Below are 27,639 nucleotides of genomic sequence, written 5' to 3'. Positions count from 1 at the left end.
AATAGGTTTATTTTTATTTTATGTATGTGTGTGTTTTGCCTGAATATATGCTGTGTACCTTAAGTGTACTTAGTACATGAGGAGTCCAGAAGAGGGCGCCACATCCCACAGAACTGGAGTTACAGATGGTTGTGAGCTGCTGTGTGGGTGCTAGGAATCAAACCTGGGTCCTCCAGTGCTCTTAACTGATGAGCCATCTCTCCAGCCCCTTCCATGATTCTTTAAAAAGCAGTCATAGTGAAGAGAGTACAAGGTTGTGCATCAGGACAGTAACACCCCCAATCCATTTCTGTAACAAGTCAGAGTAAGATGACAGATCTTTCAAAGGGACACCAGCAACTGTCTGGGCCCTTCCTGTAGGTCCCCCTAAACTTCACTTTAGTCTGGAGAAATTCCAGGGCTCTCAGATTACTCCAGAGAGCTAGAAAGAGAAGCTTTTCTTGTCTCGTTTTCCGTTTGTGTTTATAACATAAACTTTTATTTATTTATTTATTTATTTATTTATTTATTTATTATATGTAAGTACACTGTAGCTGTCTTCAGACACTCCAGAAGAGGGAGTCAGATCTCGTTACGGATGGTTGGGAGCCACCATGTGGTTGCTGGGATTTGAACTCGGGACCTTTGGAAGAGCAGTCAGGTGCTCTTACCCACTGAGCCATCTCACCAGCCCTATAACATAAACTTTTAATTTCACTGGGAAGACATTCAAGCAGAGGTCCCAAGTTCTATCACTCAGAACACATATACAGATCTGGACATATTGACATGCACATGAAATGCAATGGAGATAGAGAGACAGAAGGATCCCTGGTACTTGCTGGCCACCCAGACTGGTAGAACCAGCAGGCTCCAGGTAGCTTCCCAACCATTTCTCCATCTTTGGGTCCATTGTTGCCTGTCTGAATATCTTTGCAGATAGTTTTTAGAGGGGAAATACAGCAAGTAAGCAGAATGGTGCAGGGTAGAGCCTGCACCTGGAAAGTGGAGAAACATCCTAGAGAGACACAGCCTTGCAAGGCTGGTCCAGGGTGTGGGCAGTGTACAGCTGTGACTGCAGATGTCAGCACAGATGCTGGGTACCTGATTCATGGCAACCACAGGTTGGGAGGGCCCCTACAGATGTTGGAGCCCCAGGTCTGACAATCCCAGTGGGGTGATTTGTGACGTTTGTAATAAGATCAGATGTGAGGGTAGAGGTGAGAGAGAGGGCCCAGGTAGCCTTCTAGACCTGTCTTTGGAATCTGAGTTCAGACTGGACATTTTGGGGGCTCATTTCCAGAGTCACTCTCCTGTGCTCTGCTCCCATATTCATGAGAAGAGCACTCCCATGCTGGCAGAACATGAGGCCCAGGAAGAAGACATGGGGCTCTCCATAACTCAACCCCAGAGACCTAGTGCCAAGCAATTATTGCTCATAGCAGCCAAAAACATGTAAGAAACTGCCCCATTCTGGCGAAAGAGTAAGATGCATTTGACTGTGACTGTCACCCATTGTCAGGAGGCCAAAGCATTTCTTTAGCAGCTCCTCGAGTCAATGAAATACTGAGTGTACTGAGGACGAGGGCAGCTGATGTCCTTTCTCATCTGTGGTCTCAGTGAACAGAGGTCAACCAGGATCCAAAAAGCAGTATTATGTGGAAACTCCCAGAAAGAAACCAGAAAGGAGTTTGATGGTCACGAGACTGGACACACTGCCAGAGTCGCGTGGCTAGCGTCAGCAAAAGTTTTCAAGTGACTTCCACGGAAGCATATTTACGACGACGTACAGAAGAAGGGCAGCTACTTAACAGATGCCCACCTACCTTTTAGAACAGCTAATAAGTCACAGATGCCTGCGGTACTCCCAGAACAGAGGGGCCTTAGTAGTCAGGCCTCACACAGGAGGCAGGAAGAAAAGCATGCAGGAATCAAACCATAGCCTAAAGTATAAGATGAACATCCAGGAGCCTAAACCACTCTAAAGAAAATTACATAGATCCTCTATGTAAATTAAGGAGCAGGAGAGTGAGCTTTAAGTTGTTTCTGCAGGTGCATAAATTATGCAGGCACTTCAGGCCCTATGGAGAACTTAACCCTCCTCCTCAGATGCTGGCTGCACGCGGACTTCCTGCCACAGGACCCCTGCTATGAAGTGAGTGCAGGAAAGAACGTTTTATAGTGAAGATGCCTGAGAGACTTCCAGGCCAGGTGATCCAAGTCAACACCTACAGTGACAAGTCTTGTTGATGGTTTGTACCCTTGAAATATTATCATGAGAAGGGCACTCTATGCCTCTAGAGTCTTCTGCCCCCAACCCTAAAGCCCAGTCTGATCTGAGACGAGAAGGAGACAGATTCCAGGGAAGGCACACGCTCTACAGTGTCTGGCCAGTGTTCCATAGAACCGGCAAAGTCATTAAACACAAGAAAGAACTGTAGGAGATGGAACAATGTGTTGTGATGACCTAGATGGACCTTAAAGGACTGCTCTGTGTGTGTGTGTAACTAAGGAACCTGGGTAAACGATGCGGTCCTTACCACTCTTCTATCCATTAAAATGTTTATCATGTCTCTTCGTGGTGGTGCACGCCTTTTAATCCCAGCACTCAGGAAGCAGAGACAAGAGGATCTCTGAGTTTGAGGCCAGCCTGGTCTCTAGAGTTCAGGGCTACACAGAAAGACCCTGCCTTGAAACCAACCAACCAACCAACCAACCAATGAACCACCCATAACCCACAGATTTTTGTTGGGTGTGCTTTTGTTGGAACCTCCCTCTCTTTTCTCAGTTTTAAGACTCCAGAACCGAAGTGAGAACAGCTGGGCATGTTACTGTGTGCTTGGGATCCCAGCAATGGGGAAGAGGAGACAAGACTTTCCTGGCACTTATTGGTAAGCTAGCCTAACTTACCCTAGGTGAGCTCCGGGCCAGTGAGAGACTCTGTATTAAAAAAAAAAAAAGTGGATGTTAAAAGACACCTAAGGTTGTCCTCTGGCCTCCACATGCATGTACAGACATATGCACACATGTGTGTGCACACATGACTGTTTCCTCTTGTTTATCACCTGTCCTTATGATTTGAGAGAACTGTAGTAGGCTTTCAGATACAGAAGTGGATTGGCTTGGTTAAAAATCTTAGTTCCACTACTGGCCTGTGTAAAAGATGGGGAATCTCTGCTGAGCTAAGCCATGCACTATGAGAACAGTCTCTCTCCAGGCCAGACCTCTACAAAAAAAATCCCAACAACAACAACAACAACACCACCACCAACAACACCTTTGCAGGAAGGTGTTGGTAAAGGCCCTAGTTTAAAAATGGTGTTACATATACACACCATGAAGTTCAGAGAGTCCATTCGCAACATTATTTGACCTTCAGCACGATTTGTTTCTGGAACTTTCCCACCCCATTCTTGCCTCGTTCCCCCAGGTCCTGGTGACTGTTATTATTTTGTATCCATACTGTTGCACAGCAAGTGTCTAGAACTTTCTGAATCTGCAGAACAGACTCGCTACTGATTTAACCATGGCCTCCCCTCCCCCACCCTTCCCCTCCCCTTGGCTTCTGCTGACCACCACTCTACTTCCCATCTCTCCCTCGTTGGCTGTTAGCTACTTAGTGGAAGTGGAACCATATTGACTTTTGTGACTGGCTTACTTGGCTTAGTATAATGTTTTCAAGGTTCAACCATGTCATTGAGTGCACCAGTACATTCCTAAAACCCTGGCACTCAGGAGGCTAAGGTAGGGGAACCCAGACCAATGGTTTTCAACCTTCCTCGTGTTGCGGTGACCCCCACAACCATATTTCTGTTCTTACTTCATAGCAGTAATTTTGCTAATGCTATGGATCATAGTACAAATATTTTTGGAGATAGAGGTTTGCCAAAGGGGGTCTCAATCCACAGGTTAAGAACTTCTGATTTAGACTTTTAGTTCAGGCCAAATTACACAGTGAGAGCCTATCTCTTTCATTTCCTAATTTGAAAGAAAGAAAGAGGGAGGGAGGGAGGGAGGGAGGGGGGGGGAAGGGAGGGAGGGAAGGGAGGGAGGGAAGGGAGGGAGGGAAGGGAGGGAGGGAAGGGAGAGAGAGAGAGAGAAAGAGAGAGAGAGAGAAAGAAAGAGAGAAAGAAAGGGAGAAAGAGAGAAAAGGCTAGGCGTGATGCAGCTCACTGCAGCTCTGTGAGACGCAGGCAGGTCCATGGTCTTCCCACTTCAGCCGCCTAGTGAATTTGAGGCCAGCCTGAGAGATAAGAGACCCTGCCTTTAAAAAACAAAATAGACAATCAGCTTAGTGGGTAAAAGTGTTTGTGACCAAAGCTGCCAACCTGTGCTGGATCCCCAGAACCCACATGGTGGAAGGAGAAAACCAGTTCCTGCAAGCCCTCCACGTTGTGAGCCATGGCATGCAGGCATCCTCAGACAGACAGACAGACAGACAAAATGAATAAGTACATTAACATGTTTAAATTAAAAAATGGAAGGGGCAGAAAGGGGAAGGAAGCAGATGGGGTCTTTTGTTTCTTTGTTTTGTGTGTGTGTATTTATGTATATATGTGTGTATATGTATGTATGTATGCATGTATATATGTATGTATTAGAGACAAGGTTTCTCTGTGTAGCTCTGACTGTCCTGAAACTTGCTCTAGGGATGAAATGCATGCACCCCCCTCCCCCAGCTGAAACTGACAGTCTGATTCCCTATTGTGCTTGTGTTTCTTACCAGTTCATCCTCTGCTGGACACTTGGATGGCATCTTCTATGCCACTGTGAACAGAGCTGCAAGCTTTCATTTTGGGGGTATATACTCAGAAGTGGGGGTACTGGGTCATATGACCAGTCAGAGATTGTTTAGTAACTACCAAGTTCTCTACATATTTAGAAATACTATTTCTTCTTCTTTCTTCTTTCTTCTTTCTTCTTTCTTCCTTCTTCTTCTTCCTCCTCCTCCTCCTCCTCCTTCTTCCTTCCTTCCTTCCTTCTTTCCTTCCTTCCTTTCTTTCTTTCTTTCTTTTCTTTTCTTTCTTTCTTTCTTTCTTTCTTTCTTTCTTTCTTTCTCCTTCCTTTCTCCCTTCTCTCTTCTTCTTCTTCCTTCCTTCCTTCCTTCCTTCTTTCTTCTTCTTCCTTCCTTCCTCCTCCTCCTTCTTCTTTCTTTCTCTCTTCTTCTTCTTCTTCTTCTTCTTCTTCTTCTTCTTCTTCTTCTTCTTCTTCTTCTTCTTCTTCTTCTTCTTCTTCTTCTTCTTCTTCTTCTTCTTTCTCCTCCTCCTCCTCCTCCTCCTCCTCCTCCTCCTTCTTTTAAGCTTTATGTGTACAGGTGTTTTGTCTACATGTATATCTTGCACACCAGAAAAAGGCACTGGATTCCATGGGACTACAGTTACAGACTTGGGAGGCATGGGGGTGCTGGTCTTTGAACTCAGGTCCTCTGGAAGAACAGTGCTCTTAACCACTGAGTTAACTCTCTGGCTCCAATATTTCATCTCTCTCTCTCTCTCTCTCTCTCTCTCTCTCTCTCTCTCTCTCCCTCTCCCTCCCTCCCTCCCTTCCTCTCTCCCTTCCTCTCTTTCTTTTTTATTTTTTATTTTTCTACTTATTTTCAATAGCAGCCACCTCCACAGATACAAAGTTCTCTGAATAGGCCATAAAAATCTGAGCTTACTCTTGAGTAATATGTGGTGAATGGACGGCAGAGCATGGCCTTCTGTCTTGCTTGGTCCTCACACAGGACACAGGTCCTCAGACAGGCCCAGGACCCTAGAGCTCCTTTGGGGGAGGGGACACAGTGGTGCTATGAAAGCCTGTCTTCTTCTACTTACTCTCAGTTCATTATAAAGCATTTCAACCTGTTAATGGGTTCCAGGGTCATACTATTCTGCCTTAATTAAACTAATCCCCACATTATGATCAAGAAATCCCATAAAAATGATCTGTAACAACATCACACATAGGAGATAAAATGAATTAATGTGAATCACACGGAAATGAGGAATGACAATTCCTGTGACCCTCCCAGAGGCCCTTATCAACCATAGGAAAAAAAAAAGAGCTGACATGTTGATCCAAATAGAGGAAAGAATTAGGAAAAGCAGTTAAGGAAAGAAAGAGGCCCTTACAGATTTACATCTGCCCGATAAAGCCCACTCCAAAGCAGGAGTCTTGCATGAGTGCCATGTACCCTAACTACAGAGCAGCAGGGGAGAGATGCTGAAGTGTGCACTGTGCCCTGTGTCATCCAGTCAGTGGTCAGGCATGCCACGTCAAACATTTTTATTAACGGGGCACATGATCAGAAATATTTGGAGACAGTGACTGGATAGAGAGTCCCTGTCATTCATCCTGGATCTTCCAGGCAAGACTGACACATCAGTTTGGAAGAATCACATAACAGATACTGGAAGAGGGCGCTGGCAAGCAGCCTATGTGGAGGATAGAACTTGACAGCACTCAGGCAGAGTCACCTTTAACCAACACCTCAGGATTTCTTCCCAAGCTCCCCTCTGTATCTCTTTTGACGCTGCTTCCTGAAATGTCTTCCCTCTAATTGTGTCCCTGTGGACTTTGGCTGTCCCCTGTGTAGGATGGGTTTGGTATCGACTGTTCTCGAGGCTGCGGGGAGGAGATACTTAGCAGAGTGCCAAGAGTCCTCCAGGGGCAGCCTCGGATGATGACCGGACTATTCATTAACTCAGAAAAAAATGGTGCCTGGAAGCATCTTACCAAGTGTAGTTGTTCTGCGCTCAGGGTATGCTCGGGGTATGTAGTTGTTCTGCTGGTATGCTTCCCTTCTCAGAGGAGTTCAGTTCTCATGGTCTTTGTAACGTCAGTGTTACATTGTTTTAATGGCTACATCATTGCCACCAATGGCTAGCCTCTCCTCTGTCTACCAGCCCTTTCCTTTCTCTTCTTCAGTGCTGGGCTGGAACCCAAGACTTTGCTCATGCTAGACTAGGCAAGCTACTCAGCCCCAGCCTTGTTCATGGCACTGAGTGCTTCCATATGCCCGGTGAGCTCTCCCAGGTCTGGCTTTCATTGCTCTCTTCACAAGCCTGGATGGTGTTGGATACCTGATGGCCCCCGGGTCTCTTCTCTCCCTTCAGGGCAAGGGGAACATGTGATCTCTCTCTCTCTCTCTCTCTCTCTCTCTCTCTCTCTCTCTCTCCCTCTCCCTCTCCCTCTCCCTCTCCCTCTCCCTCTCCCTCTCTCATTGTTACTCCTGCTTGTGGAGCCAAGCAAAGAAAATGACCACTGAACAGTGACCACGTGACAAGTTGGGGAAAGATAAGTAGAAAAGGGGGCGAGAAGAGGGGAAGGGAAGGAGAGGTAAGAACTATGCAAAGAAAGGAAGAAAAGGAAGAGAAAGGGGAGGGGGAGAGAAAGGAAGCAGGGAGGAGGACCTCTGTACACCTCCAAACTAACCCTTCAAGATCCAAAGAGCATCTTCTTCCCTGTGGCCCTCCAGCGGCCCGGCCTTGCTCAACTCTCACAGCAACCCTGAGCGGAGTGCTTGGGTCTGCATTGCACCGGTGGGGAAGCCGAGGCCTGGGAGGTTCCAACCTTTGTCTAGAAGCACCTCATCCTCCGAGAAGATCAGCACTGACAGAGAGGTCACCCACCTGCCTCTGAGGGCCACCTCCCCAGAGCCCAGAGAAGGATCTTACCTGGGATCTGTGGGCGGCCATCTAACCCAGAAGGCATGGGGGTGCCTGGAAATGCCAGGAAAGGAAGTCAGGAACAGCTCAGGCAGAAATGAAGGCACAAAATGGGCCCCACATTCCTGGCTGAACTGGGATCAAGAGTGAGCACAAGCTTCTAAGATCTCAGGCTTTCTTCCTTCCAACCTATCTGCTACTTGGCCTGGAAGGAGGATGCCCACAGCCTTCCCTGCCTCACCTAGCCTTCCATCACCTCCTTGCCCCTCTCCTCTCTTCCCTTCCTTCTGCTTTTCCTTTCCCCTCACCCCCTCCTTTTCTTTCTCATTCCTCCCTTCTTTCATTTTCCTCTACCCTTCCTTCTTCCTTTCTTGTCCCCCCTCCCAACAACAACAACAAATCCATGGCTTTTGTTTCTAAAATTATATCCGCACAATAACCTCTCTGCCAATTCCAGGCACACAGAGCCAATGGACCAGCTCCCTTTGGATAATTCAAATTGACCCCAAGATAGCCCTACCCCACTTGTACCTCCTCCCTTTGTTTAAGAGGTTGCTCTAAGCTCTTTGTTTCCTGACCGAAATCCTTCCATGGCTTCCTATTATCCCAGAGAAGTCCACACCTGACTAAGCATTCCACCCAGCGTCTGCAGCCTTCTCAAGTTTCAATCCCCATCCTTCCTGGGGTGGAGTGTCCCTGTTGTACCTTTGGTAGAGATGACTAGGGACTCATCAGATTACACCAGGACAGTTGATGTTTGGATTAGCAGCAGGGGTGTGAGGCTAGATGCTTATTTGCCTTGTGGCATGCAGGACACCTGTCAGCTGCGGAGAACGGCTCGCCATACCAATTTCCCGAAGGGCCTCGGGCTCTTGTGCTTCCTTCTGCTATGATGCTAGCCTCGGCTGCTGCCACGTGTGTTCCCAGCCTCCTGCTCTGGCCCATCTTCATCTGTCCACAGACCTCAGTGTTGCAAACATGGCTTCTTCAGATATGTCTCCCTAGGGTGCCCCCGCTTCAGGAAGTACGGCTGAGAGAGCCATGGCTCTTTGGTTCCTGGTCACTTTGAGTTCCTCCATACCAGGAGGGATGGGTTGGAGCTCAGAGAAGACCCTGGGCATACAGTCTTGGGTGCCTTTGTGTCCAGGCAACTAAGGCACCTCACCCGCTATATTTTGCAGGAACTTTCTAAGCTGGGCTTAGGGGTGGACACTGACATAGAACTTCGAACTCTGCAGCTGCCTGTGGATTACAGGGAGGTAAAACGGAGGCTTACCACAATCTGGGAAGATTTTCAACCACAAGTAAGTGATACCTGGAGAGGCTGTGGGTCTGGGAACCTGATGATGGGCCCAGGGCCTAGGAACTTTCTGGACCTTGATCTAGATTTGAAGGCTGGAGTACACCTGAATTAAAGCTTCTGTCGTGAGATTCTGGGTCTGTGTATAAGTTTATGCTGAAACACGAGGTAGATAGTAAAAGATGACTGGGGGCAAGTGGGCCGGACAAAATGGGAATCTGGTATTAAAGCCAGGAGGACTCTAGGATAGCTCACACCTATCCTAAAAAAAGAGAGGCCCTGGATTAAGCCCTGTGTATGGCTAATTCTGGCTGTTCTGAGGAATTTAAGGTAAAGCGCTTTGGGCCTAGGAAGGTCTGATGATGATTCACCCAGGGTTGGTCCACCTTCAAAACATCCTGCCAGGGGCCTGGTGTGATGGCTCACACTTTTAATCCTGGCACCTGTGAGTTTAAGGCCAGCCTGGTCTAGTTTATGAGTTCACAGCCCCATTCCAAACTAACAAAAGTAACTACATAGTAACTGAATATAAGCACTGTGTAAACAGGGGCACAATGCCAGGTGTGGTAGCTCACGCCTTTAATCCCAGCACTTGGGAGGCAGAGGCAGGTGGATTTCTGAGTTCAAGGCCAGCCTGGTCTACAGAGTGAGTTCCAGGATAGCCAGGACTACACAGAGAAACCCTGTCTTAAAAAACAAAAAACAAAAAAACCAAAAAAACAAAACAAAACAAAAAAAGGACACTGACCAAACACTGCAGCAAAATCCTCTGCAACTGTTTTCAAAAGAGGACAAATAAAGTCTAATAAGATTCGATTAGACTGTTGCTAGCTTCCTTTATGAAAGTTTCATTAAATACAGGATCCTGTTAAAAGCCAGCATCTCCCAGGGTCATCTTGGATACTTGCTTTCCCCCAACTCCTGGGGGGAAAGAGAGCACACAACCTCGGATGAGCCATTTGAAATACAAAAGTCCTTTTTAATCCAGAAAAAATGGGGAAAAGTCCTTAAATGCAGATGTAGCATGCCTAATTCAACCCAAAGATGTGTTCCTTTTGTATCAGCACCATTACTTAGGGGCCTAAGCAGGGCTCCTGGAGGACTTGGAGCTAGATCTGTTTAGCGGGGCTCTGTCATCACTGGACCTCTCTTCACATCTAGTGATCTGGTGTCTGTCCTGGGATTTCTGATATGTATGTCCCTACAGCTTGTTGTGCATGTGGGCATGGACTCTTCTGCCAAGGCCATCTTTCTGGAACAGTGTGGTAAGAACCGAGGCTATCGGGATTCAGATGTAAGAGGCTTCCAGCCGGAGGATGGAGTGTGCCTCCCCGGTGGCCCCGAAGTGAGGCTGTCTGTTGTCAACATGAAGGAGGTCTGCCGGCGTGTGGCTGTTGAGAATGTCGAAGTGGCCTTTTCCCGAGATGCGGGCAGGTACTTCAGGACTCCGTGTGCCAAGTGCCAAACAGATGGGAGAGAGGGATTATCCTTCAGAGTCCCTTCTCTCTCCTCAAGAGGCTATCCTATGTTGTCCATGTGGCTGCTTTGGTCACAGGCATCCTATTTGTCACAGGCACTGCAGATTAATTTAACCTCTTCTCCAAACGCTGACAGCCCCTCCCCCTAAGCACCTTTCCTCTCTTCTAGGGATAAAGAAATACCCGAGGGGAGTTGGCAGTAAGGGAGTCATTGTGGTGAAGGTGTCTTACCACTAGTTGTTTGAAAGGCCGGCTCAATTCTGTCATGACCGCTTGCTGGTCATTAGACTCTGAGCCCAAGAACCAATGTCTGTCTGGAGTGTTCTTAGGCCATGTCCTTTCTCTATCAGAAGAGCCAAACTCAAGTGGTACTAGGCATGTGGGCATCCATAAACTCATGCTTCATGAAACCTGTACTTACTGTGTCTGGCATCGACAAGATCTGGGAGTAATGGGGAGTTTCATGTGGTTGCAGGTACATCTGCGATTACACCTACTACCTGTCTCTGCACCTTGGGACTGGGCATGCGGCTCTCATCCATGTCCCTCCTCTGTCGCACTGGCTCTCGGCCAGCCTTCTGGGCAAAGCCTTGCGAGTCATCATCCAAGAAATGCTGGAAGAAATCGGGAAAGTCCAGACTCAAAGTACAGCAGCTTAAGGGAAGCAGCAGGGGGATGCCTTCCTTAGATGAAATGGAGTGTTTCAGGCTTGGACGGAGAAGCCAGCTGTGCTATGAGAGGCTCTAAAAAAGGGAAACAGTTACAAGGCTGGGGGTGGGGGTGGGGGTGGGGGTGTGGACTCACAGAATCACAATCTTACTTTAGTGTCTAAAGCAAGAAGAAAATCCCCAAAGGCGGATGCTTCATAAAGGATTAACTAGGGGAAGTTATGACCTTTGTAACTCCAAAGAGCCACCAAAACCTAGTGTCAAGACCAAATGAACTGAATAACTCTCAAGTGTTCTTTGAAAAAGATTTTATTTATTTGTTTGTTTGTTTGTTTGTTTATTTATTATACAATGTTCTCCCTGCATGTATGCCTGCATGCCAGCCCAGGGCACCAGATCTGATTATAAATGGTTATGAACCACCATGTGGTTGCTGGGAATCGAACTCAGGACCTCTTAAGCTCTCAGTCATCTTCCCTGCTTTGTTTTGTTTTATTTTGAGACAGGGTTTCTCTGTGTAGCCCCGCCTGGCTGTCCTGGAACTCACAGAAATCTGCCGGATTCTGCAAGAAAATGACTTTACAAGATTTCCTTTGCAAATAAACCAAGGACATTTTACATATGACAGAGCCAAGCCACACTAAGGCAGATCAAAGCCCAAGGTGGAAGCCGGGCGTGGTGGCACACACCTTTAATCCCAGCACTCAGGAGGCAGAGGCAGGCAGATTTCTGAGTTCCAGGACAGCCTGGTCTACAAAGTGAGTGCCAGGACAGCCAGGGCTACACAGAGAAACCCTGTCTCGAAAAAAACAAAAAAACAAACAAAAAAAGCCCAAGGTGGACTGGGATGGCACAGGCCACCAGCACAGAACCTAGCTGCTTGGCTGGTGCCTTGGCTGGAGACCCCTCTCTGTGAGCAAAGAGCTCCTGCTCCAAACCTTAGGTCCCTTTGTTCCAGGAGTGGGCTCTAGTGACACTTCAGGTCACTTGGCACCTGGTCAGACACATTAAAAGAAAACGCCGGGCATACGCCTTTAAACCCAGCACTTGGGAGGCAGAGGCAGGTGGATTTCTGAGCTCAAGGCCAGGGCTACACAGAGAAACTCTGTTTCAAAAAACAGAGGCCCAGACCCCAACCCCCATGAGCAGCTCTTCCACCCCCTCTGCGCCTCTCCAGTTTCTCAAGACCCTAAGCGCCCATTTGCATTGTATTTTTTGTAAATAGCTTGGCATCCCCCGACAATACACACTGCATCCTGTTCAGTCACAGCTGATAGTGGGTGGTTTGTATGCTTGCGAGCCAGTGTAGAACACTGTTTTTTTGCTGGTCATTTAATGGTTGGGAGGTCTGAAGCATGGCTCTGTGTTCATCTATAAACCCGACTAATAAAAAGTCCTGGTTCTGACTACCCAGAGAATGTGTCACCAACAACACACCAGCCAAAAAAAGGAAAGAAAAAAAAGAAAAAGGTGTAGTATGGGCCCTCAGCTTGTGGCTTGAATATCTTTTTTTGTTTTGCTTTTTTTTTTTGGGGGGGGGGTGAGGTGGGTGGGCAGCAGTATATTATGAATCTAGCTAGTAAGCAGGTGTTTAAAAAAACGAATAATAAATTAATTCTAGAACGCTCGTAATAGGTGACTTAGCTGGGCAGGGGTGGCACATGCCTTTAATGACAAAGCTCCGTAGGAAGGCAGGTGGCTCTCTAAGCTCTAGGACAGCCTGGTCTACAGAGCAAGTTCCAGGTCAGCCAGGGCTACACAGAGAAACGATATTTCAGAAAGATTAAAAAAAAAAAGTGTCTCAGACTCCAAGGAGAGCACCTAACTTAAAAAAAAAAAGACTTAATTTTATGTGTATTAGTGTAAAGGTATCTCACCCTTAGATCTGGATCCCTTGGAACTGGAGTTACAATTGTAAGCTGCCATGTAGGTGCTGGGAATTGAACCCTGGTCTTTTGGGAGAGCACACGTGCTCTTAACCTCTGAGCAATCTCTCGATTCCTAATAGTCTTTTAAAGGTCTAGTACCTGGCTGGAGAGATGGCTCAGTGATTTAAGAGTGCCGACTGCTCTTCCGAAGATCCCGAGTTCACCGAGTTCAAATCCCAGCAGCCACATGGTGGCTCACAACCATCCGTAAGAAATCTGATGCCCTCTTCTGGGGTGTCCTAAGACAGCTACAGTGTACTTACATATAATAAATAAATCTTAAAAAAAAAAAAAAAAAAAAAGTCTAGTACCTTCATCCTTAAAAGCAGCTGGCTCCGGCCAGGCAGGTTTTTGGTAAACTGGAGGCATAGTACCAATCCAGGATAGCACAGAAATAAGACCTTCAGCGTCATCTAGTGAAGCTCCCTGGGCATCTGGTAAACAAAACCCCCGGGGCAGGACGAGATTGGAAGGTGTGCTCTTCCAACGACCTTTTGACTATAAATCCAAATACCCATTGGGTTAGGCTACTGGGAGGCTCACTGGGTCTTGAGTTGCCTCTGATTTGCTTCTGCCACCTATGTCTCATCGATCAGTTCTTCACCCGGTGTCCTGATTTTGTCACTGAGTTCCCCCATTCTCAGTGTTCAGTGAGGCGGCTACCTACTCTCCCAGGAGTCTAGAATGTATGGCTTGGTTGATTTTCCAACCCAAACCATTCATCACCTTCCCATGGCAAAGATGGAGAGCCAGCATCTCAGAGTTACCTGTGGGCAACCTAACGACTCAGCACCTTGCAGCCAGGAACAGCCCGATTTTCCTTGGTTCTCTCTCCAGCACCCTCAGGCACCCCAACTGTGAAGCACTACCAAGGACAGGAAAATGCACGCAGCACGCAAGTTTCTGGCAACCCCGCCCCACCCCCAGACTCACACATACCAAAGCCACCCTGGCCTTTTGTCAACCCAAGGTCCAGGGGCCAAGCCTGTGAAGCAGCCCTGAGACTTGTGCTTCATGCCTCCTGATTTTCCTCTAGCTGAGTAAGTGAGGGGAAAGTAGCTTCTTCAAACTCAACAGCAATTTGCATTTGGAGAAACCCGGCTGTCAGTTCTCGTGCTGAGCATTCCCGAGTGACACACACACACACACACACACACACACACACACACACACACACACACACACGAGGCTCAGCTTCCCGGCTGTCAGTTCTCGTGCTGAGCATTCCTGAGTGACACACACACACACACACACACACACACACGAGGCTTAGCTTCCCGAGGAAGTGGGGGATGGTTCCAGAGTGAAGAGGAAACCAACTGGGAGACAAAGGTGCATACAGAATTCTTTTATTTAACTTAATCCATGTGGTACTTTAACTACTAGAAAAAAGCAGAGTAATAGACTCAAGTGGCCTTAGCTTTAGCCATTCAAAATAGACAAAGTTTCTTTTTTCATAATGTAAAGAATCCCGAGTATGTCGCAGTAACAGGAATAAATTCTTACAACAGAATATACAAAAACATTGAATTTTTTTTCATCTACTGATTTTCTTTTATATATAAACAGAGGGTTTTTTTTTTTAGGAATAATTTATACACAGAAAGTTATTTTATGTAACAAATTGGCCATATTATTATCTTTTTTAGACTTTTTTTTTCTTTTTTTAAGAAAAAATTTAACAAGAAAACTCAGAAATGCATTATTGGCGATGTGTCCGCTCCATCGAGCCTTTTGACTTTTGTTTTGTTTTTTTAAATCCCAGAGGTAGATGAACTCTGGCAAAACTCTTACTTCAACCTCACTGGCATAGGAAGCAGACAGGGGTTGTCACCAGGCAGGCACCTACTCCACCTGTACATGTGTCTGCACACTGCCCAACACCCACAAGAAACTGAAAGACCAAACCAAACCCACAAATGGTTCCCAGACCTTTTTCCTGCAGTGTTAGAAAGTTCCATGTGTTTTCAACAACGGTATCTTGTGGAACCAGAGAGACATGGCCAATAATGCACGGGGAGCCAAAGGACATGGATCTTAATTTGAAAAAAGGGGGCGAGGGGACACACATTGTGGTTTTTGTTACCAGTTTGTTCTGTATTAGAAAACAATGGACCTTCGGCGTTCGCCATTAGATACAGGTAGGCACAGCATTCGTTAGGATCTGAGGCACATGTGCCCACGGGCTGCACATCAGAGTCATGTGATCACTGTGAAGCCATTCCAGTGTCCTGAAACCCTCCCATCTCCATAGTGTTGCAGAGCTAGGACCAGCCATACCAGCCAGATGTCACCATGGAGTGCCATCTCTTTGCTGGGTGGCCACACACTGCTATTTCCATGGCCAGCAGTTCTTTCCATCTGTTTGGGCTGCTACACTCCACAGGGAACAGTGAGTCCCAGATAATTCCTTTCCCCAGCAAAGGGTTCCAAGATCAAGATACTGAAGAATACAGAAGTACTTTTTAAACCACTGGCATTCCTTTTGTTTTGTTTTTATTTTTATCTGTTTTATTTTTTTTTGTTTTATTTATTTATTATTTATTTTTTTACAAACTAGAGCAGAAAGCATGTGGGAAAGAGGGTGAACCACAATTGGTCCTGGGGAGAATTTCTTTTTAATTAATTTTTTTAAGTTTTTATTTTTTATTTTTGGCATATTGTAAAGCTAGCTAGTAAACAAGTGTCAAAAAAGAAAAAGGAAACAAAGAGGGGGAAAAAAGACCACAAACACATATTTTTGCACACACAGAGAGAAAAAAAAAGTGTTTTTAAATTATTTTCGGCAATTATAAACTACAAACATTTTATAAAATTATTCTATGTTCTTACAAAAATGCAATGAAACATTGAATTAGTTCTTGTAAACCAGAGCTTCGTCAACGACTACCCGTAATCTACTGGACTTAGAAGCCCTATTGAAAGGATAATGAGTAATTTAAAGAATGGTTTACTGGAAAGATGCAGACACAAATGTGGACACACAAATCAGTGATTATGAAGTTCTCACAGAAACCAAAATCAAATCAATCCCTAACGTCATGCCCCAGACCGACAACTCATCTGATGAGTGTGATGGAGTCTGAGTCCTTCCGCACGTGACTTAGCTCTAAGGAGAAGTTTCCAGAGCAGGATGCCAAGTGTCTTATCTGAAACCAAATGCCCACAGTTGACTCCCCAGCCTCCACATGCTCTGACACCTTCAGACACCATCAAGTCCAAATATGGTCCATGCTTCTTCCAGGCCCTTTAACCCTCTGTCAGCAATTCCCGTCATGTCACGATGCCGGTTACCAAGGGTGCCTACTGCACCGTCACTCTGTCATCCCATCAAGGAATGTTCGTTTCTCTAAATCGCCAACTGGTCATCCAAGCTGGAAGCCCAAAGCAAAGACCCCTGGCCTGTCCAAGGTCTGTATCTTCAGCATCTCTGGCAAGAGAGGTTCAATTTTACACAGACATCCTGTCTTGAAGTTCTCATTTGTACCACCACCTAGTTCAAAGTGGACTGTTAAAAGTTTGACCATCATCACTGGTTCTTAAGGGGTGGATCTCTCTGGTCCAGGTCTCCCAATGCAGCTGCTTAGCCCAGGAAATGAAAAGACATCAGACAAACATAAAAGTAACATTAAAAACAAAAACCAAAGGGAAAAAAAAAATCCCAAACCGTAAATTCATTACTGCTAAAATGGGCCAAAGCATTTTGATGGAGTGGTCCTGTCTCCTCCTGGATGCCAGTGTTTAGGAAAGGAGATGCTTTCAGCACTCTGTGGCCACTCTCAGAGGACCCAACGATGACAACAGAGGGCCTTGGGTAAGCATCCTAGACTCCTCACCCACATGAGCTCAGTGTGACCTTGCCACCACTGCTTGCTTACCTCAGGCACAGGCACTGCCAAAAGAGGTGGGCTGCTAAGGCCGAGGCTCCGGGAGCTCAGGCTGGCTTAGGACTTGGCATCATACAGAGCTCATCCATCTGTCAGCCCACCCTAAAAACTCCTGTATACCACTCCGCCATCTGCTCGTCTCACCGTGATCGCTTTTCTAGTTTATGAAGCTGCTTTTCCTACCGTTGAACAGTCCCGAGTCATAAGAAACAGGCAGGTAGGAAAAAGAGCAACCTTGAACAGTCTTTTATATCTCAAGGAGGGAGCCTCATCCCATCTCTGAATCCAATGTTAGGACATTCCTGAAAGGAGATGGCGAAGCGTGGGCCCCACCCAGCTCAGGTTCAGCTCTATCTCCACGCCTCAGGAAGGGCTGTGTGGGGGCACACCTGGATGTTCACGTCACCTGCATGCTGTGCCTCAGTGGTTCATGTGACTTCAAGCAGTGTGAGCTCCTATCAGAAGGGGGGGTTGGGTGGGGGTGGGCTCGAGTGAAAAAGGCCACGACTCAGCTTGGTAGGAGTACTTGAAGCTTGTAAAGAGAAAAATCAGGAAGAGGCGGGGAACATCAGCATGAGATCAGGCTAGAACTGTGGATATGATGCCTTGCAATAGTCGGGGCGCGTCAGTCCAGCAGAACGACTGCACCCTCGTACAAGCCAACCTTTTCTTTTTATTGAAGTGTTTCTGGAGCATTAGTTTATGACGGCCACTACGCTGTTGGTGCCGTCTCTCTACTTAAAGGAAAAAAAAAAATAACACCCACGCAAAAACAAAACACCAACAACTCGGACAGTTTCAAAAATAATAATAATAAGGAAAAAAAAAAACCCTTAAAATCAATTGAATGAACTGTAGAAATCCAGTTGTGGAAAACCGGCAGGTATGTGCGAGAGGATAGGCCACTATCCCAGAGTGTCACCTACAGTGTAGAAGAAAACCCTGATCAAACAGTATCTCCCAGTGACCCTGTGAGCATCTAGGAACCCAGAGAAGGGCAGCATTCCAGCAGGAGGCGAAGGGCTCCTGAGCTTAACCGAACTGTTAGGCAGTTTCTCCATACTGGGGGAAAAGATTAGCCACCGCGGTCCCCAGCTGAAGTCCCCAGGGCCTGTAAGAGCAGCTGCTGGAGTTGAGGATTGCACTGTCCACCTGTGAGCAGCAGACGGATGGGTGGACAGAGGCAGAGCACGGGGAAGGCTAGGCGCCAACCACTGGCCTTCCAGCCTCAAGATTTGGTCAGTCCTTGTTTAGCCCTGGGGGTTGCGGGGGGGGGGGGGGAAGGGAGGGAAGAAGAGGGAAGGACAGCAGCCTGCAGGGGGCACAGGCTTCGTCTTGCCCCCTTTTTTATACTGGCCTTCTGTCAGAAGCAGAAGGGGGAGCTCCCTGACCGCTGTACCTCCAAGAGGAACCAATGCCAGGAGAGCAATGGTGGCATGCCCCTGCCTCGGTGCAGGTCTCAGAGGAGCAGCTGAGGGGGCTGACAGGGCACCCTGACATGTGCACACATTGGGACTCTCAAGACAACCTACGTGTGGGTGCCTCCTGCCCTCAAAACCTGGGAGTACCTGCTCTCTTAGGGATAGAATTTGTCAGTCATTCAATCTGTAGAGAAAGTTCTGTTCCAAAGTCAGCCAGCTGAGGATGGGCCGGGGAGCCCCCCTCCACTGGCGTGCTGTGCTCATGGTGACTGCTGGGTTGAAAAGTAGGGGACCAGGTGAGGAGAAAGACCAGAGTTGCCCTAGGAAAAGTGGGCTTTTGGAGACAGAGCAGGAAGAGGCTGCTCATTTGAGTTAGCGTTGCTTTAACCCCAGAATCCAGCCTGGCCCCTCTCTGCTTCACCTGGGTATGTGGCCTGCGGAGTGGCTGAGGTTACCAGGATCATTGGCCTACTGTCAGGTACTGAGAAGTGTGAGATGTATTATATATATATATATATATGTGATATATATATATGCACACACACACATGAAAAACAAGAGTGAGGTAGATAAATGTTTGAAAAACAAGCCCCCCCAAAAAAACCCCCCAAAACTGTCCCATCTAATACACACATACACAGAGATACATGTACCCTTTCCTCAGCATTTAAATCCATAACAGGGGCTTTTCTACAGTGATTAAAACAGGTATCACAAAATAAATTAAAACTCCTACATGAAATACCTTCTTAATAAGCTTCCCCCCTCCTTTTCCCTTTAAGGGCAGAGGCTAGGAAGAGCCACAAGCCTGAACCTACAGACAAGCCAGACAACTCCAGCTTTCCTTCCTGCATCTAATCTCCAGTCACAACTGCAACCATCATCATCCAACAGTTTTCCTACTCCTAATTTAAATATTTCCACCCAGAAGCATCTCTCGCGCTGTCACTGCTCTGGTAAGAAGTGCTAAATCGAAACAAGACAGGACCCCTCCCCCAACCCCACTCCAGGGGGAGGGGCCTCCAAGCCCAGAGCTCCGGGATTCTGGTTAAGGAGGAACAGCAAGGGGCTCTAGGGCCACTGTAGGGTCAGCTCTACTCCACTTTGGGATTTCCGGCCCGGGAGTGGGCTTTATAGCACACCCACTAAAGTTGCTGCTCCTGGCCATGGGGAGTTGGTGTCTTACATCTTGCTCCCAGGGAGGCCACCCCTTCAGACAAGCTGGTTCTAAAGACAGGTGGGCCTGCTTGTGAAGGAGGTGGCAGATGGGCCACTGGACCAGCTCTGCTGCATCCTGGGGACTCAGCAGCTATTGTGTGTGTGTGTGTGTGTGTGAAAGATCAAATATTCATTTAAATAATAATCCAATGACTATTGTCTGCAGTTAAAACTGCTATTGTATTCCCAAATTGGGGTGTGTGTGTGTGTGTGTGTGTGTGTGTGTGTGTGTGTGTGTGAACCAAAGCAAGGAGAGAAAGCAAAGTGTGACTTTCAACAACAGGGACTAGAAACACTAAACCAGGATGTGTGGGATTTTTAACCTTTTTGTTTCTGACCTGAGTTTGTGGCATGCCTTGCCCTGGAGCAGATGCTGTGTGCGGGGAAGCAAGGAAAGGAGAGAGTAGGGCCCAGGAGTCTGTGGGCTCTGGACTCCCACCCTCCCCACTCCCTCACCTGTGACTGTGCTCACAGAGCCTATGGGTTAGAGGGTAATGAATGGGGCTGCAGGGAGCAGGGGAAGGGAGATGTATTTATAAAAAAGGCATCAAACAGTTCACGGCAAGTTATGTCCTAGAAGCATCAGTTGCCGGAGAAGAGGAAGAAAAACCACACTCTAGTGATAAGCAGAGGAAGTTTCTTGGAGTGAGCAGAAAGGAAGAAGGGGTAGACCTGAAAGTTTCATAGATTAAATCCACAAAGATAAAGAACAAAAAAAAAATAGCAGCTTTTCTTTTCCTGTACAGATGTATAGATGAATATCTGAACTGTAAAAAAGTTATAAAACTGACATTAAAGACGATGTGTATGCAAATGTTTCACGGTCTAACATAGAACTGAGAGACCCATGAAGAAGTCCTAGTAACAGACCATGTGAAAGCTCACACTGCTTGGATCCACTGCCTGGGCGGGCGGCTCCAGGCTGCTGTGGCTCTGAATCCCTTCCTCGAACATCCATAACCAACAGCCAGGCCGAGTCCCCGGAACCCTTTCGAGTGTGTGGCCCTCAGGGGAGGGGCAGGAGGGAGGTCGGGGAGGGGGACGAGGCTGGTGTGAGGACCACCTTGACCCACAACCTGACCTTCAAGCTTGCCCATGGCCACTTCCTCCAGAATTCTTGGGGTGCTGTGGGTGGGGGAGGGGTGGAGAACCAGTTCTGCTTTCCCCTTCTTCAAGGAGGGCGAGTTCCATCTTGTCCAGTTCTCCCAAACGGTAACCATGCAACGAGACCCAGGAGATGTGGGCTGGGAGAGCCGGGCACAGTGGGGGGCCTCAGCACGTGTCTCTCAAATGTTATCATCAACCAGACACCATGGTTCATCCCACGCCTCTGGACAAAGGGAAATCAGCGCAGGGAGTATATGCGTGTGAGAAAAACCAAACCGAAAACAGGATTTTGGCAAAAATGGCAGCGTGAAAAATGATAGCCACGGATGAACAATGGCCCTTTTAAATTTTGGGGTGACCCTAAAAAAGGTTAAAAAAAATTCCATCTCAGTGTGTGAATTTTTTTTCTTTTTCTTTCCTTTTCTTTTTTTTAAAAGACCTACGGTGTCAGGCAGGTGTATGCGGGGTGATGAGGAGCCCCAGGGGCAGCCATTAAGTCAATCTGATTTTTTTTTTTTTTTTAAAAAAGAAGGCTTCCCAGATGGGCGTTCACAAACATTTTTCCACTGTAAAGCAGAAAAGAGAGAAAGGAGAGCGTGGAAGTGGAAGGGGAGAGGGCAGAGAGGGAAGGCAGAGGAGAGAAAAAGGCAGAGAACGAAGAGACTCAATTCTCGAGTGTCCTGTTGCTATTAAGTGTTGTCATTAAGGTTTGCAGAGGCCCATGTCAGTTAAGGGTTCGGGTAAAGGAAATAAAAAGCTGCTTGCATATTGAAAAAAGGAAGGTCCCAAATGTGTTTACTGCAGAGAAGCCGTCTCCCGTGGGCAGCAATGGCAGGTCTGAAGATCCACTGAGGTACAGGAGGCTTGTGAATAGATTGTTACAACCTGCTCTCCCCTCCCCGCCCCCCCGCCCACCGAGTGGGCGCACACACGTTACTGTTGGCGCGTGCTTCGGTGTGTCCGAGGATCAGCAGGTCGAGGACTGGGGCAGAGGCAAGGCCCTCTCGTTGGCGCGTCCCCCGTTCATGTGAGCGTAAGGCTGTCTCTCATCAAAACTGGCGCGGAGAACGAGCACGCCAGGGCCCGGGCCATTCTCAGCCTTGTGTCCTGAGTGTCTTTCAGGCAGAGGCAGGGAGGCTGAGGAGGCCGAAGGGTCCAGTGGGACGCTCTCCATGTTCTCAGGCTCCATCTCCAGCTCCTCTGGCTCGGGAGGCTTGTTCTCCTCGCTGTAGTAGAAGGAGACCTCCTGGAAGCTGGGCTCCATCTCATCCTTGATGCTGCCGATGATCTCCAGGAAGGAGGGCCGCATCTTGGGGTTATACTGCCAGCACATGCGCATAAGTTCAAACCTAAGGGAGTGATGGGGAAGAAAGGAATGAGCTGCCAGAGAGACCCAGAAGAACTGTACCACCTCTGCACTCTCTGCTTCCCATCTGGATGCCTCTGGCATCCTGCCATGTATCTTGCCCAGAACCCAGGCCCAGCCACAGTGCCAAGCCCAGACTCACTTCAAGTCTTGGTTCACCGATTCCACCATGGACGGTTGTATTAATGATAGCACTGCTAAGAGATAAAACCCACTTCCTGTCTAAGCACCTCTTCTGGCCACACATTAACCAGAAGAGGAAACCTCTCTCTCTCACTAATGAGAATCACAGCTTTCCTGACAGGCACCATTCTCTGTATCTCACACCAGGGCTATTTCTAAGTTTCTTCCTGGCACCAGGGCGCCCCTGGCAGTGGGCCTGAGGGAGGAGGCGGCAGGGGTGCTAGACAGACGGAGCACATATCCCAAGCTTGCTATCTCACGCCAGCACCTGCTCACTGAGGATGTCCCATGAAGGAAGATCCCTGTCTTGAAGATGTAGGATGCCCAGGAGCAGAGTTCTAATAGAAACTTCAAGTCGGATGCCAACGAACCAAGGGAAGTCCTAAGCATCATTTTCTTCTACAAACAAGGCCAAGGTAAAAACAGTATAAAGCCCATGACGTACCTCCATCACTCCCACAAGGTCACAAACCTTTGCAAAGCTTCCTCGTCCTCGAGAGTTACATGGGCCAGCTGGCACACAGGACAGAAGAGAAAGGCTGCTCATGCAGCCACCGTCCTGACCAGCAAAGGCCTGGGAGTAGACAGTGGAGGAGACCCTAAGCAAGTGAAGGTGTGTATTGCTGACACGTGCAAGGCCATGTCAAGGACCCCAATGCCCCAGTCCCATGGGAGTGGCAAAGTCTACCCCAGTGATGCTTGCTTAGAGAGATGGTAAAGCCTTCCCCTGAGGTCCGAGTTGCAAGTGCTGACAGTGTGTGCAGAATATGTCCACTGTCACGTCCTTCCCCTGGAAGTTTACAGCCTCAAGACGGCTTCCCTGCAGAGATGGCTAAACCTGCCTCCATGTTCAGCTGTATATAATAATCCTGCTTCCTTGTTTATCTGCATGCAGTAATCTGCCTCTCTGTTCAAATATATACGCTAAACATACTGAGCTTCCAGAGCCCAGTCCACGCAGTCCCCGTTTCTCTATACCCAAGTGCACACTCTTTGTTCATTCCCTTGATGCCCTCGTCAAGTCATAGTTCTGCAACCCAGGCCATGCAGTGAACCACACCTGGGCTCTGACGGATGGACAGACACACAGGCCCGACAGAAAACAAGGACAGGGTGGTCATGATTCTGAGGGAAAGGGGTACCTAGCAGCTCTCAATCACAGGCGTGTGAGACCAAAGCACTCTCCACCTATGCTCCTCCAGGAAACTGTGTTTTATAAAAACTCCTGGCTCAACAGACGCTTTACACTAAAACCCACAAATGGAAGTTCGAACATATAGGAATCTCAAAGCACCCTGAACAGGCTTCTAACATTCTACCAGGCTGATCACTGGGCCACCAGGACACTTCTTTACAAAGCAAATAATCCCACAGGGGTAAAGGCGTGTGAAAGCAACCTATTGGTAGGCATGAAGTTGCCTGTGCAGAGAAAGCCACTCTTGCCCATCTGGCCAGCTTCCTTGGACTCTGTAGGATCAAGTCAGGCCAGGTGGAAGGTAGTTATCTTAAAACTGAAAAAAGGTGCATTGGAGATCCACCTCCAAGAATTAAGCACTCTGGAGGCCCAGGGTGAAGCCAACCAATTACAGCGGAGCCAGGTGCAGCTTGGAGCCTGTTGTTAGCGGAATTGTACCAGAGCAGAGCTGGTTACACAGCACCTGTGGCTGTTTCTAAGCTCCTTTGTAGGCTGAGTAGTTGAGACAGCGGCTGTTTAGCTAGGAACCTTACAATATTTACTGCCTACTCCTCTGGAGGTAAAGAAAAATCCCAATTAAGTGGCCAATGTCTCGACGGAGGAAAACAAACTGGACCAAAGACCAGGCTAACTAGGTATTCTCACTGGCTCTAAGTGACTGGTCCTAGTGGCACATGACAGGTTGCAGGTAGGTACTAAAAGCTCTAGGCCCGGGAGTCACGTCAGTCCCCGAGAGCCAGAGATGTCTCTTTACTCCAATGATTACAACACATCCTCATTGTATGCATAAGGGAAAAGCACCAACCACAGCATTTGATCATTTGTCTGAAGTCACACAGGGAGTGAGCTGGAACGGCGTGAGGCTGTCAGACAATGCAGCTTTACTGTAAGTAACCATGGTCTTGCTAGCAGACGGCGCTCTCCCGACTGTCTACAGACAGTCAGATCTCCTGAGCCGGCTTGCTCTGGTTAGCTGCTGCAGAAGCTTGTTCTCCCCGGTCCCCATCATTTCCCGAAGGATTAATCGGAATGGGAAGCAGACACAAGGAGCTTAGCTCCGTGGCCAGGCTGCAATTTCCTCTCTGGCTGACAGGCCTAGCCCTGAATAGAAAAGTGCAACCGGGGGCAAGAACATGAGATGTGTCTGGCCCCAAGCCCCGTGGCCAGGGGTGGGGGGTGGGGCTGAGGAGGTGCCACGGGCAGGGTAGGGATGAGGTGACATCAGTAAAAACAAGCCATGTGATGCCTCTTTTAAATCATCCCAGAGTCAGCCCTTCCAGGGCTGCCCATAAAAGGAAGTCTTTTTTGCTCTGTGCGATTTAAGACCTTGTTTTTTTTTTGTTTTGTTTTTTTTAAATACTCTTTCCACAAGAAAACTCTCCAGTAGACTCTGGGATTAATAAGCTGATAAAATGCTCCCTCTAAAAAGCACACTTTAAAACCACTGGACAGCTCTGATGAGCTGGAGCCGCGATTTACAGAATATGTCCCTCTGTGAAGGTGCACACCTATCCCTCTAGAAGTGAGTGCTATCCTGGGGTGTACGCCCACCGCTATGCCCATTCCTCACTTGGCTTCTGAGCCCCCAAGCACACCCCGTGTCTTCAGCTGGACAGGCTGCCATCTATGTGAGGCACTGGCAAACTGAAATATGCCCAGGACCTCATGTATACAGTACCCCTGCTGCCGCCTGTTAGTACTGTACCAGGTAGTAGTGACTCTTAGCAGGGATCAGACTTTCAGAAGGGCCTACGGGACTGAGTGGGTCCTCCTCTAGCATCTCAAGCAACTAAGGTTGTTTTAGGGCCAGGACCTAGACGGGGATGCTATATAGCCCAGTTGCTGGCACACAGTCGATGCCAGGGACCGTCCAGCAGACACTGTCACCTGCCTGTGATGACTCTATTCAATTTATCTCGACAAAACCAGACTGGGATTCCCAGCCTCCTGGGGGTGGAGAGGAAAAGTACAGAAGTAGTCAGATTGGACTGAGTATGTCTCAGCTGCATCTGAGCTGGTGACGCTCGGCTAGTAAAACGTTCAAGTTCCTTCCTGAATCCCGCATCCCGAAGACTTGGCATGTGAGCTCTGGAGATGTTAATGGATCAAATGGATCAATTCTGTGGCTGAGCTTACATCGTCGTCCCATTCTGCAGCACGAGGGCTGGAACCTGTTTCAGGATCTCCAGGTTCCGTGAACTCTGGGACTGGCCCCTGACCTCAGCAGGGTTCACTGACAAATCTGTGTCCAAAGCCCTGAAACCCAGGGGTAAAGATGGGAATGATAGGCTCCCCTGACCCAGCCTCACAGAATTTGCTAGATCAATTCAAACTGAGCTATTGCACTGACAGTCAGACCTGGATACCCTGGTGTTTGGTGGCAGCCTTTCCTCTAAAGCTAGAACACTTTGTAATACACAAGGCTGGATACTTAGCTACTCCTGAAGCAGACTGGTTCATGTGTAGGGACGACGAGACCAAAGCATGGCCAGAGAAAGGGCTGTTCCTGCCTCAGAACCACACCATGGAAGTCCTTCCTCTACGTGTGAGACCCAACAGGCTTCAGACTACTCCCAAGAGTGTTTGCTTACTGTGCCAAAAAAAAAAAAAAAAAATCCTTTCACAGAACACATCTTCCTCTCATCAGCGTCTCAGCCAAATCAGGGCACCACACTCCCTACTGGAGCAGCCCGGCTCCCTTCCCTTCACTCTGTTCTTTTCTTAGAAAGGAGACCGATCTGCCAAGGGGGTTCTGAATGGCAAAGCAAAAAGGCCTCCTGAATCAATCATTTCGCATCCAAGAGCGGCCTCCGTGTGTAAGCTTCCTCCTCTCTATGCTGGGAACAGGAAGTCCACTGCCTTTCCCATAGCAGGTGGCTCCTTCCCAAGCATATTAAATTCATACCAAAAAAAAAAAAAAAAATCCAGGCAGCTGGGGATGGATCAACTTCAGGAGTTCCATGAGTTTCTCAGACAAATGTTTGCTCCAGCATAAAAGAAAAGAAAAAAACCAACAATACCTCTCCTGTGACCAGGCCCAAACCACAGGAACAAAACTCACACCTGCTCTTTTGAACGGTTTCTCAGCTCGTGAGACAGTGCTGATCCTGGTATCCTAACCAAGGCTGGTGGGGCACACCCTTACACAGACTCAGAGGCAGCCATGCTCCTACTCCATCCTTTCACCTTTGCCCACATACTGACTATTCTCGCAATGGACGAGTAGGACTGCCCTGCACCACTGAGGTCAAAGTAAAGCTATAACAGCACTCAGAACCCAGAGCTTCTCTAGGCAGGCCCCCTGCATCCTGTACGCCTTCGGAGGTCAGTTTAGAAAGGCCACAGTGGCAGTGTTCTCCGTGAAGATGCTGCAGGGCACAGCAGGCCACGGACCAGTCAGTGGCTCAATATGGCCTGCTGTCTATTCAGTTTTGTAAGGCCCTCCCAAGCAAGAGGGTTTTTTTTTTTTACACTTGCCAACAGCTGGGGCAAAAACAAACAAATTAACAAGTCCCCCACGCCCCACCCCCAAATAGGAGTATTTTATAAGAAGAAAACGAGAGGAATTCAAATTCCAATATAAAGTTTTAGTTGGGCACCAGCAGTAACACTGGCTGCAATCCAAGCACTAGGGGAGTTTGAGGCAGGAAGATTATCCTAAATACCTGGGCTACACTGACTCCATCCTTGTTGATTCCTGAATCATAGTGGCAGAGCAGAGGGGCTGGAAGGAAGAGTGAGCGTGCGGTCCCCAGCACCACCAATCCTCTCCAGTGTATTAGAGAAATCCTCTCAGTCTATGGAGTGGTCCACAGAGAAGCCACGGCCTCTCCCACTACACAGAACCATCACTGTTCCTACCGCCCTGTAGTAAATCCGATCTCCTTACAATCACCCCACGTACCGGAGTATCTTCATCTGCGGGAAGCCCTGCCTCTGACCAGCAGCTATCTTCTGGAGACCCTGAGCTAGCTAGTGTCACCTCATCGAGCTCCTCCTAGGTTTCATTAGAAAGCCTGTGAGATGACATTTTCAACTGTTGGAGCCTCACGGGGGACGATGCTAGCCCACACCTTGACATCTCAAGATTCAGAGTACAGTCACTAGCACCTCTCTGTGCTCTGCCCACCACCTGCACTGCACGCCCAACCTCTCCATCTGTACATTGCCTCACCATCCAAGGCGCCACGAGAGTGAGCGCTGCGCTGGGGAAGAGAAGGCCAGGGGTAGGCAGAGTCTTTTGTGTAGAAGTGAAGAAAT

General features: G+C 48.1%; 2 protein-coding genes across 12 annotated transcripts in view; one reads left to right on the top strand and one right to left on the bottom strand.

Moving 5' to 3' along the window:
- Positions 1–12,483, top strand: part of Pgpep1l (pyroglutamyl-peptidase I-like) — a 28,964-nt gene extending 16,481 nt beyond the window's left edge. For 2 of the 5 annotated variants that reach the window (XM_017312399.2, XM_017312398.2), the window contains 2 exons: positions 8,810–8,932; positions 10,136–12,483. In XM_017312399.2, the coding sequence (XP_017167888.1) occupies positions 8,810–8,932; positions 10,136–10,555 (543 nt within the window). In that variant the 3' untranslated portion in view covers positions 10,556–12,483. Of the gene's footprint in view, positions 1–2,658; positions 2,871–8,809; positions 8,933–10,135 lie in introns of those variants that run through there. The other 3 variants (XM_006541315.3, NM_030101.1, XM_017312400.2) reach the window with 3 other exon arrangements.
- A 1,852-nt stretch (positions 12,484–14,335) lies between these two features.
- Igf1r (insulin-like growth factor I receptor) overlaps positions 14,336–27,639 on the bottom strand; it is a 281,412-nt gene continuing 268,108 nt past the window's right edge. For 6 of the 7 annotated variants that reach the window (XM_006540641.4, XM_006540643.4, XM_006540642.4 and 3 more), the window contains one exon: positions 14,336–21,984. In XM_006540641.4, the coding sequence (XP_006540704.1) occupies positions 21,603–21,984 (382 nt within the window). In that variant the 3' untranslated portion in view covers positions 14,336–21,602. The remainder of the gene's footprint in view (positions 21,985–27,639) is intronic. The other variant, NM_010513.2, reaches the window with a different exon arrangement.

This window comes from Mus musculus, chromosome 7, assembly GCF_000001635.26.
Source record: "Mus musculus strain C57BL/6J chromosome 7, GRCm38.p6 C57BL/6J".
NCBI classification, from domain to species: Eukaryota; Metazoa; Chordata; class Mammalia; order Rodentia; family Muridae; genus Mus; species Mus musculus.
This window is presented reverse-complemented; position numbering and strand designations above follow the sequence as displayed.